This window comes from Garra rufa, unplaced genomic scaffold, assembly GCF_049309525.1.
Source record: "Garra rufa unplaced genomic scaffold, GarRuf1.0 hap1_unplaced_670, whole genome shotgun sequence".
Taxonomy (NCBI): Eukaryota; Metazoa; Chordata; class Actinopteri; order Cypriniformes; family Cyprinidae; genus Garra; species Garra rufa.
This window is the reverse complement of record NW_027394935.1, coordinates 1-12490: the sequence shown is the minus strand read 5'-3', so window position 1 is coordinate 12490 and position 12490 is coordinate 1. Positions and strand designations below refer to the sequence as shown.

Here is a 12490-nt window from a genome sequence, read left to right as displayed (position 1 = left end):
AAGGTGACTGGAAACATGATGTTATCCATTCATGACATCTTGGTGCACAGATGAATAAATATTAGTAACACAAAGCCCAAACCAACCTAATCATTCATCACAATGGGTAAAACCAAAGAATATACTTCTGATGTACAGCAAAAGATTGTTGATCTTTACACAATACAAAGTGGCTTTAAGAAAATACTTAAAACATTAAATATTCCCATTTCCAACATCAGGGTAATAATTAAGAAGTTTTAATGGACTGGAGATGTTAAAAATCTGCTTGAAACATGATGTGTGTCAATATTGTCTTAATGTGCAGCAAATTAAGTGGCCAAATACTCTTCAAAGATCACAGATGGAAAATTGCAGAAATCAGTTGAATTTTAGTGTCAGAAAAAATATATAAAAAAATAAACCTCCATCACAACAAGTAATTTCAGACACTGTTCAAGAAACAAATCATCTGCTCTAATGCAAAAACAAACTCCACCATATTAATTTACCATACTGGAACTTCAGCCAGGACTGGCTTTTATTGCCATATGAAATGAGATTTTTTTTTTTTTTGGAGCTAGAACACATTAAAGGTTTGGTGCACATAGGGATAAAAAAGTGCCCCATGTCCACATTGAAATATATCACCAGACGTTCTTTTTTGTGGACCTAATTTTACACCAAAGGTCCGTCCTAGACATCTTGTTCAGATACATGCCATCATGTTTTATATCAAATACCAACAGATAAAAAAAGGTAAAACTGACTTGCTCAGTTAGAAATATTATAATGGGTCATGGTTAGATCTTCCATCACCACATTGATTCAAAACAAACATCGAAATCAACACAAAAACTGGTCACTGAACACAAAATCAAGATTCTGCCATAACCATCCCAATTCCCTGACCTGAATCCTATGGAAAATGAGTGGGATGAACTGAAGAAGAGTGAGCACCAACATTTGAAGGATCTGGAGAAATTCTGTATGGAGGAATAGTCTAAAATCACTTGCCATATATTCTCAAACCTCATCAGGCATGAAGGGGGAAAAATCAGAGCTGTTTTTCATGCAAATGGAAGTTGCAGAAAGTTTTGAATACAAGTGTGCCAACAATTATGGCCAGGGTGTATTAGAGAAAACCGTTTATTTCATAATATTAGAAATGTTTGAATTTTGCAGATTTTTTGACTAAAGATCAACAGGAGAAACAACGCAGATTTATTTTTACAGCCTTCTTTGCCCATATTTACCAAGGGTGCCAACAATTTTGTCCATGACTGTATATATATATATATATATATATATATATATATATATATATATATATTAGGGCTGTCAAATGATTAAAATTTTTAATCAGATTAATCAGACTTTTCAGTGGATTAATCATGATTAATCACTATTTGCAACGACACCTGAATCCTAACCATTTTTTTTCTGAAATGCATACCAAAATATAAATAACAGGACACAGATACATAATTTTCACATTTTCATATTATGCCAGGGCCCGCATCGGGCCTGTTTTAGGCTACTCCTTATTTTTTATATTTTAGACATCCATCAATTATGTCGCGCTGGTGGAAACAACACAAGACTTTCGCTTTTACTTTCGACAACGGCTCGGATGGCGCAACTGGAAGAGATCGCGTTCAATCGCACGCAGTAGGCTGAAACTTGCCACAAAATACCGGCAAAAATAAATAATAAATGTGTCGGGGAAAGAGTAAGGACATATCTGAATTATTAATTAATAAAGTGTATTCAATGTGAGTCAATGTGAGTCAATGTCGCAAAGATCCTGCAATCTCATTTTTGGACGCGCCTTGAGAGAGAAATTTATCGTTAAGGATTACATATTAAACAAGTTTTTGTTTTCGATTTGTTTTATTTCGTTAAGTAATAATTTAAAACTTTCTATAGATATGTTTATCATGTCTGTGAGGCATGCATTTAGCTTTATTTTTGTTAAGCACTCCTGTTCAAGAACGAGACGACAGAAAGCGCATCATTTTTGTTTTCTTTATTTTATAAAAACACTGCAACGTTTTTTGGTGTATTACTTTTTCCTTTGTGAGCAAAAATGACGGATAATTTTAAATTGCTTCCACTGAAAAAATGCAAATGATTGAGCTGGTGCCTCGATGACCTGCAAAGCGGCTTTATGTATCTTCCACTCTCCACTCTGTCACTGTGTCAGTCACCGCTCTTTCGAGAATGAACCCAGCACAACTATGCAGATTTAATTCCCAAAACATAAGAAAAACGAAAGTTTCAAACAAATTCTGAATTGATTATGGCATGGAAAGTGCAAAGAGCGCTCCCTTTATTATCACTAAAAGCGTCACAAATCTTAGTTCATAGAGATCTCACAACATTCCGTTATAATAAATAAAGCTTTCTAAACTACACAATGAATCTTTTATTTACATCGCGTCTACACTTAGTCAGGAGATGAACAACGCTGGATTGTTTGCCAGATCTTCAATTGGTTTGCTTTCGTTTGAGGGTATATAGCACCGTCTACCCCAGTAGAACCGGGCCTATGCTTGGCTATAACCACTCCAGTTGCAGAGGGGCTGTCGCCCAGGCTTGTACTTGTTAACTGTGCCATCATCATTCTTTTTATATTTGAATCCGTCCATAGGCTCACCTTGCTCCATCTCGCCTCTAGCTCCCCAACCACTTTCCTGACAAATAATTCGTCACTCCGCGCATGCGTGAAATGCGTTAAAAAATTTGATGTAATTAACGACAACAAAATAATTAACGCCGTTAACGCGTTATTTTTGACAGCCCTAATATATATATATATATTAGGGGTGTGACGAGACACTTATCTCACGAGACGAGACGAGACGAGATTTTGGGTTCACGAGAACGAGACGAGACGAGATTTTTTAACTTTTTAAAATAAATCCTCAATGATGAAATATATAGGGGACAATAGTATTTTATTCAACAAAAAACACAAAATGCAAAAAAAATAAATAAATAAATGTAGGTGCATTTTGATATGAACTTGTACTTTATGAAATTAAACTTATATTTTAATGAATTATATGCAGTAATAAAAATGCTGCATGATTCTGGGTAAACTGAAAAACAATTGTCTTTTATAAACTGGAGATCACGATTCTGAAGAAAAAAAGGATTAGAAAATTAAACAAAATTACATAATTTACTAGTGGTTCTGAAATAATGTTCATTGCTTAAGTCTGAAAAAAAAAAATGAAGGAGCCCGTGTCTCAATTAATAAAGACTTTCACTATTGGAATCTCTTGAATGTTTAATTCAATGAAAAATACTTTTTTTAAACGTGCAGTTGTCGCCCTCTCCTGGTGAAGAGAATAAACGTTGCTCTACATACGTGTTATACTTTCGTTTTTGATCGCTACTGTAGACAATAAGTGTTTATATCCAAACTATAAGCTTTTATCCCAGTACTTATGTTATTTAAATGTCTGTAACAAAGACATGATGATGATTATGTGGTTAAAAAGACTGTTTGTGTTGCTTTCTGAAACCATAGCAGTAAGAATGCAGATTTGAATGTCTTCAATAACTTTCACATCGGCGTCAGTGGAGCGTGAAACAGTTGTAATAGACAATGCTGAATCGTTGTCATTCATGAATAAGATCGCATGGGTGTTTGAATAGAGATCGTGATATTTATATAACTATTAGTCATGCAGCCCTAATGTAAACACTGCAAAATGTTTTGCCATGATATCGCCACGTTCTCGCGAGACCAGTCAGATCTCGCGGGACACATCGGAGTCTCGCGAGATCTCGTGCCACGAGATCTCGTCACACCCCTAATATATATATATATTATATATTATATATATAGTTTACCTCCATAGAAAAATGTGAGCTTGGCAGTCATAATGTAAGGGATAGTCATGAATAAATGAAATTTGAGCTGAGGCAGGACAGGCTTTAAAGAAAATTGGTTGAATACAGCACATGATGCTTCAGTTTTATCAATGAACTTATTTCTGATTGCGCACTGTTTATATTAATCAATGTAATCATGCATTAGTGGCAACGACAGTAAAGTGTGCATGTCTCCTGTATAGCATAAGAGATTATTTAGGTATGATATGAATTGATTAAAAACACATGATTTAAAGGTGCCATAGAATGCATTGATGCAATATTTTAAATTGTTCTCTGATATCTACATAGAAGGTACATGGCTTAGGTAAGGGCAAAAAATCACCAGAAATGGTTTTACATGTCCATTTACAACCCTAGGATTTGTCCCTAGAATGAAATGGTCTGTTATTTACCTTATTTGGAAGGTTCATGAATAATAATGATGAGCTCTGCTCTGATTGGCTGTTTCACAGAGCCGCTCGGCTCTCATACAGCAAGAAGGAAACACATGGAGGAAAATGTATATTTAATTATAGAGCTCGAGCCGCTATTAATATGCGGGGCATTGAAACTGCTGTTTTGAATGCACGATAACGTTTTAGTTTCACTTTTGAGATTTGCATCGCACGTGCTCTGTGTAAGGTTATACTACAGCGGCAGTACTTACCACATTTGACAAGTTTAGATGCTGTCAGCGGTGATCAGGATCTGCAAATCATTCGCCATCGTCCGCGCAGTCATCTCTCCATACTCTGTTTATGTGGTAAGTGAAATCTTATGTACTGCAATGTAACAGGCTAGCGCTAACAAGAAGCTAACCGTGTCCCTTTAGTGGCTTGCCTTAATTTATTAGAATGCCTTTCTTTGTTTTCCGTATCTTTCTGAGTTCAGACACCAACATCTCCTGCACAACCTGGAACATAACATTTATTTCCGTGATCTGCCATTTTCGCTATTGTCCTCGCTTTGTTTTTTTCACAATAGCCTACCTGCAGAACTTCTGATGATTCGGCTATGCAAATGTTGGGGGCGTGACTATTAATGATCCCGAGACTATTACATCATAGTCGCTGTTATGTTGGAATTGGCCTGTTTTTCAGTGGTCTTTTGTAAACACCAGATTTATATAAGAAGGAGGAAACAATAGTGTTTAAGACTTACGGTATGTACAGAACTGTTGTTATTCAACTATGGCAAGGTTCTATGGCACCTTTAATATAAATGTAATTAAAATTCAAATAAATTAATTTCTATTAAAACATAAAAAATAACCACAGCAAACATTTCAAAAATTTCAGTAGAAACAAATGCATACTTGGCAACTCTAATAACTCTCGATTGTGTAATGCTTTACAGTGTGTTTGCACATACAATCTTTTGCCTCCATGTTTCCCAGATCTCCTTGGCTTAAAGCCTGCCCCTAATAATGGTACCCATGGTAGCCTTAACCAGCTCTTGAGAGCCCCTGTATACATACCCAGCATGCCTGAAGAAGTGTCCAAGCCAAACCCTGTAGGACCAGTCACAGCTCTTAATGATGACCTGGGCTGTACCTGTGAAGACAAGGTCAGTGATAGAGTATTTTCAGGTCTTAATAAATCTTCTTACATGTCTATTAGGAATTGTTTATTCTGAACACTTATAATAATAGTTTTGCTAAGGTGAACATTACTATTACTGCTTTTACTGTTGTTCATACCATAATATTTAGCTTTGGTGTATAACTGAACACTTACATTTTTATCTGGTGGACAATAAAACAAACTACTCAAGCAGTTTCACTGAAGTAGGGACCCATATCTTATTTTGGGACCATTTGGGAACGACTCAGCAGCGTGCTAGCAACCACCTATAAAGCACCATTGCAATCACATCGCAACCATGGGCAAGCATCATTTTCTTAAGAAATTATAGTTTCAAGAATATTTGTTTCTATTTAAAAAATGCCAGTTCAGGAATATTGTGCACAAGTTAATGATTGCAGTTTTAATGAAGGGGTGGATGACTAGATTCTAAAGTCTTTACTCTTGCATCTTACATACTATCACAGTTCAATTTTAATTATCAAACCCTCTTAAATCTCATAAAGTCTTTGCTTTATGTGCATGTACAGATGCTTGTATCAGTTATCATTGTTGCATGCTTTAATGCCTTTATTTTTTTTTCTCCTCGAGTCCTTCTCACAAATGAAAGTTGGCTGCCATTGCTTTTTTCTAGAACAGCCTAGATCAGGGGTTTTCAAAGTGTTCTCTGAGCCTCTCCAGCCCTGGATTCTTCTATTTATAGTTATAGGAATGGCCAACTACTAAGTTTGTACTAAGTACTAATGAAGTTAGAAAGTGATGTTAAAAGACAAAATTTAGTATATACCTCATTGATGATGCAAACTATATGCAGGTGAACAGATTTACCCAGAATATGAACACAATGTGCTAAATTGAAAATGAAGTCAATAGAAATAAAGTATTTTTCCATTTAAAAAAAAAAAAAAAAAAAAAAGAAAATGCCTGATATGGCTTAATGCAGTGATTTTCAAACCTGTTCTGGAGTACATTAGTGAAGACTGCAAGACCTAAAGTGGGTGTGTCAGATATAGGGAGACATACAAAATGTGCAGTGCTGGCTGTGTAGTGCATCCACTGGCTTAATGCATTAAGATGTACGTTCATTTTCTGTGCTCATCTGCTTGCCTGTATATAATATCATCATCAAGGTGTATATTGAATTTGATATTTTAATAACACTGTCTTAATACATTAAAACATGTTAAGTGTTTTTCACATTAAAGGTTTTAGAATGTCCCACTGTTTTTAGTGATTTTAATACTGCAGCAGGTGACGTTCACATATCTTTGTTTTTTCTGCCTTTGAGAGGTGATCTAAATATTCATTGCTTGAAACAAAAACAAATGAGTATTTATTTAGTTCTCTGGATGTTTTGAACAGGTCTCTAGTCACCTAAAGGGTGTATCCAAAAATGTGTAGTGCTGGGGAGGCTCAAGGAACGGTTTGGAAATCCCTGGCATATAGATTATTTTGACATTTCCAATTCAATTTCTTTTATTGGATCAAAGTGATTCTTCCCCTTGCCTCTGAAAGTACTTTTGCCTTCTTCTCAGATGTAGATTTCTTGCTGGAGGTTTTCACCTTTAATCTTTTGCAGTTGCGCTCAAAAAGTAGGGTGCAGAGGGCATTGAAAGTGACCCTAGTAAGAGGCTATAACCTGGAGTCACTGTGGCTCTGTCTGTTACAGAACAAAGTAGAAGAGCTCAATCAACGACTGAGACAAGTTATTGATGGTAACTCCCTTTATTTCTTTTTGGACTGGTATAGTGATGCTGAATGAGCTGTTTGATGTACAGTTAACTTGCACTGTGCTCTGGTTCATGAGTGTTATCTTAAAATGACTTGCTGATTGTAAAATAGTAGTTCACCCAAATCGTCACCTTAGAATTATAGGGTTCTATCTGCATTCTGAGCTCTTTCGAGATATTGAGCTTCAAAGTTTTTGCGTTCCATAGACTTCTGTACATAGAACCATTTTTGTTTTCTAAAAAAAAAGGTCCCAAATGTACATAGCATACAAAAGAAGCATCAAATAATGTAAATAAGTTGTCACAGAATAAGAATTATGTGAATAACTCAATTTTGACAAAAATGTCAGATAGAACCTTATAATTCTAAAGTGACAAAATATAAAACTCTGTCAGTATTTAGTCATTCTTATGTATTTTGTATTATGTAGTACACACTATCTCTTCCGAAATGTATTCAATGATAACTGCATTTTATTTATTTAGTAGATGATTTATTCCAAAATTACTTACATTGCATTCAAGTATGCAATAGCATTGCTACAGACAGACTCTACTGTTTGAAATACTATCTACCAGAGCTCAATTTTTTTTTTTCTTTTTTTTTTTTTACATTCAAATTTGAATATGGTGCCATTAGATATGTCTAAAGGTCCTTTTGGAGCCTCAGTCTTCACTTTCATTGTGTGGAAAAAAAATTAGGGCCTTGCAGAATTTTTCATTTTTTGTTCCATAGAAGAAAGAAAGTCATATTTTGTTTAGCCAAAAAAAAAAAAAAAAAATTGTTTTTAGGTTTTGGAATTTTAATGGATATAGTGATAGATGTAGTAATATATTGTCACTTTGTTTTTCAGATTAAAAGATTACTTTTTTTCCTTTTCAGACAACAAAAATCTTCCTTACGGTCGGCCAGCAGTCATGTTTCGCACCAAATACTACATCCTTCATCATAGTGACTACATTAGTGGCTACAGTGAAGCTTTGTCCATGCCTCTCTGGACGTCTTATACTGTATCCAAGCAGGTACAGTTGGAAAATGATGTTAGACTGTTGTCAAAAATAAATAAATAAAATAAACAGATAAACTGTTGACTGTTGTATTAGAGTCTAAACCTGACTGTGTTCCTGTTCTGTTGCAGGCAGATTTCTCCCCTCTGACTGAGGCTCTGAGTAACTGTGTTCACCCTGATATTAGAGTTCCTTCAGCCTACAGTCAGTCCTGCTCAAGCTACCGCGCAGACAAACAGATCTCCTACAGCTTCCTCTATCCACCTCGTGAGGTTTCATACTCTCTCTGTAGTGTGCAGCCTAGCCTCAGCAGTTTCATGTACTAAAGCTACGCCAGTTCCAGGAGCCAGCTAAACAGAACGAGTATAGCACTGGGCTTAATCTGTTTCTGTCCTGTTAATCATTTTATTGGACCCAAATTAAACTGTATTAAATTATTTTTTTAAATTAAATATTACTCTTAAAGGGGACATATTATGCAAAATTCCTTTATTTTAACTTATAATTATTTTTGAACAGAATTGTCTGCAGTGTGTATACACTGTGTAATAAAAATCCACCCACTCCTTTTTTTTCCCAATAGATCAAAAACAGTGTCTCAAAATGAGTTGCTCATGTCTGCAACCAAATGTGTTTACACAAAACTGAAGTTCACTAAAGTTCTACTATATGTGTCATATATCTTCATACAGCATAGCAAACATCATTTAAGTATTTAGTGTGTTGCTTAACCATCGTAGCAAAACAGCTGAAAAAACTCTACAACAATTACATTAATTTGTCAACTAGCAGCTTATTTTCATTTAAAGATACACACACACAAATAGCACACATTTACAGCATGGTATAAAATATCAAGTTTAAAATATCACAGACACATTCTACAGACACCTGTGACTAATATTACCTTGTCAAAAGAGGCATAATAGGGTACCTTTAAAATTAAAAATAACAGAAAAATCTTAATTTATAGCGTTGGTCAAAAACAAATATTTCTTTTTGTCTAAGATGGGTCAGAACACTGTTTTTAGTAAACAAAATTGTTAAGTATTTTGACTGCAAAGCTTTATGATTTGATGTTTGTCTAATTTTTTTTGTCATGATCTTCTGATTTATAGAGTTGTCCTCCTCCCAGGAAGCGAGATATGATGCTGTTCTCATTACTAACACTGTACCTATGCACCCAGCATTTAAACGTAAGTGTTCCTTAAAGAAATTGTATATAGTTAAGTGTATTTTTATGACTTTATGACCCTTCTACAGCGTCATAAATATACCAATTACAGTGGATAGCTATGCATGTGCATTTATTGATGCCAGAAAGAAATATTGCTAAGATTTCACATATACAATGTGTGCTAAGCATTCGAATGTGTGTGTAATCAAATGCTGGCAACACAATAGGCCAAACTGCACATAATATTGCTTTGACAGTATAGACTTTTACAAGTTAGCAGAAATAGGTTTGCGAGGTTGCAAACTTCTGAAGATTACCTAGTACAGTGGGAAAGAAACAGAAGTCATTTGCCTTACTAGAAGTGTAACAGAGTGGCTTTAAATGGCCCCCTGGAACACCTACAAAAAAGGTAAGGAAACTTCATTAAGTGTACTTGTGTGTTTGCGTACTTACCCTTGTAGGTGAATTTTATTTGTATGTCTGCCTGTGATTTGAAAGCAGTATGTGTGTGTGGCCTGTGGTAGGACTTTGAAAACAGGCCACTGAATGAGTGCCACCTCTGTTTCAGGAACTGTACACACACGTTGTATCCCTCATAGGAAATATTCACAGAAAACGTCATTTTACATGTAAATAAAATTTCCTTTATGCTGTTCAAATGGACTCCCCACATGGAATCTGCCTGTCTGGAATCTATAAATGTCTATATAGAGGGTTTGGCAGAGGAGGTGAAATGGGAAGGCAGTGATGGATGCTGTGTCTGCTTTAGATTAGCTGTGCTGGACTCGGGCAGTTAACTGAGCTGCCACCTACATAGAGACACAACCCTTTTAGTACTACAGAATATGTGCTCTGTTTTTTGTTCATCCTCTGTTAGTACTAGTAAAAGTTGCACTCCTGCAGCTGTAACCTTAAAGAACTATTTCTGCCTGATTTAACTAATAAAAAGTGTTAGTATAAACACACTTATTTAGGTTGATTTAGTTACATTCATATTTGTGAGTAAATAATATTAATAATAACACTAACAGTAAAACCAGTTAATTTAATTTTCTTTTTATGGTAACAATTACAGTAGTATTGCAACATCACCCTTCTGTCTAATAATTATTGAGCATGTTGATCCTGAGAGGTGATACATTAGTTCCTCTATGCAAAATATGAAGTCTGAAGTTAAAGTCAACATCTGAGGCCACATCGAAAGTACCAGCCCCCCCTCAACCCCACCCCCAAAATTCAAATCAACAGCAATAGTATTTTTTAATACTCATTCTTAGATTTGCAACAAACTTATATAGTTTAAAGTACTAAGAAATTATGAAATGCTTCATTCAAGTCATTATGCTAATATCTAATATTTTTGTTCTGTCTTTAAAGATCCATATCTTTTCCTTTCTGTCTTTTAACAATTTATGTCTCTCTCTTTCTCTCTCTCTCTCTCTCTCGCTCTCGCTCGCTCTCTCTCTCTCTCATGTTTGTTTGGCTGTTTCAGGTGTGTGGGGTTATTTTCAGAAATCACTTGTGAGACGTTATGCTAGTGAGAGAAACGGAGTGAATGTTGTCGTTGGACCCATCTTTGACTATGACTACAATGGTCTTAGGGATTCAGCAGAGACAATAAAACAGTAAGTTGTCTTTACAGTCTTTATACATTAGTTCATTTAAGTGCACCAGTAGTTGACAGGTCTTTGGGTCAGTGTTTATCTTGAATGACTCCACATGCAGCATCAGCAGTCTTTGCTCTTTCTGGTAATGCTGTGAGTGAAGAGAAGTCTGTGCACCTAAAATGGTGTGTGTAATGAATGCATGCATATTTCCATTGCCAGATCCATGCTGCATCTGAAGTTATCTGATCCATGACTAGTTGACAAAGACCTAAAAGCAGTACAAGTTTTAATATGTACATGAATTTCTAAAATCCTTCAGTCTGAGTATGTATCTCTTTCTTTGTTCACAGGTATGTCAGTGGCTCTGTGCAAATCCCAAGTCATTACTACGTTGTGGTTACAAGTTGTCTGGATTACACACAGACTGTTGACTCTTGTGCTGGTCCTCTCAGTGTGTTCTCTTTCATCCTTCCACACCGATCAGATAATGATGAAACCTGTAATGTAAGTTCTTCTCTTCTCTTCTCTTCTCTTCTCTTCTCTTCTCTTCTCTTCTCTTCTCTTCTCTTCTCTTCTCTTCTCTTCTCTTCTCTTCTCTTCTCTTCTCTTCTCTTCTCTTCTCTTCTCTTCTCTTCTCTTCTCTTCTCATGTTTTACAGTAAATATATTTGCAAATAGAAGCTTATATGGGTAGTCTGACATTCTGAAATTCTGCTAATAAAATAATTTACTAACCCCATCTGCCTCAGGTTACATCCGTGTCAACTTAATCATTTTAATTGTCTGTACTGGTACACAACAGTCTCAGATGTGGCACGTAGAAAATATGATGAAATTAACTCAGTATGTCATTAAAGTACTTTGAGTAAGTTAAAATTGTGCAGGTTTACTGTACAATAACAGGCAAGAAAAACTCTGTAAGTGTTTAACATACTTCTCCTCATCTAGAGTTCAGAGGACGAGACAAAGTGGGTCGAGGAACTGATGAAGACACACACAGCACGTATACGAGATGTGGAGTTACTTACAGGACTGGACTTTTATCGCCGCACCAGCAGGTCCTATGAGGAAATTCTCTCTTTGAAAACTTACTTACATACATATGAGAGTGAGATCTAAACCACTGCATCAGCATTCCCTACATCCTAACTGTTGAGTTGTAAGGCGTAAGGTGTAGTAAGTAAGGTGTATATTTTTTATGCAAACTATCATATTTATTGTTCTTTCATTACTAATCCTTGTGATTTTTTTTAACATTCTCTTCCTTTATGACAGTGACTTATACGCATGAGCAATTTTTTAAATGAATTTTGTAATAATACTGTAGAAATGTTTTGACCTGTGATGTTCGATGTGCTGAATGTAACCAAATTAAAAGATGTCTGTACTGTAAACTGTAATCAAACCTGTTCTGTCGTGACGGGTGTTTTATTTGTTTTTTTGTTTGTTTTTTGTTTTTTTGTTTTTATGACATTAAACAGATTGCACAAAGTTCTTTTGGTAATTTTATAAAAAGAAT

The 12490-nt window shown here is 35.4% G+C and overlaps 1 protein-coding gene across 1 annotated transcript; it reads left to right on the top strand.

Annotated features, from left to right (window-relative positions):
* The first annotated feature begins 5226 nt into the window (after positions 1-5226).
* On the top strand, positions 5227-12380 carry LOC141317297 (autotaxin-like). Its single transcript, XM_073833043.1, has 8 exons — positions 5227-5433; positions 7120-7165; positions 8064-8203; positions 8320-8455; positions 9307-9384; positions 10858-10990; positions 11323-11476; positions 11920-12380. Exons 1-8 carry the CDS (start codon positions 5350-5352, stop codon positions 12088-12090), a joined length of 942 nt encoding a protein of 313 aa, XP_073689144.1. The 5' UTR covers positions 5227-5349; the 3' UTR covers positions 12091-12380.
* Positions 12381-12490: the final 110 nt, after the last annotated feature.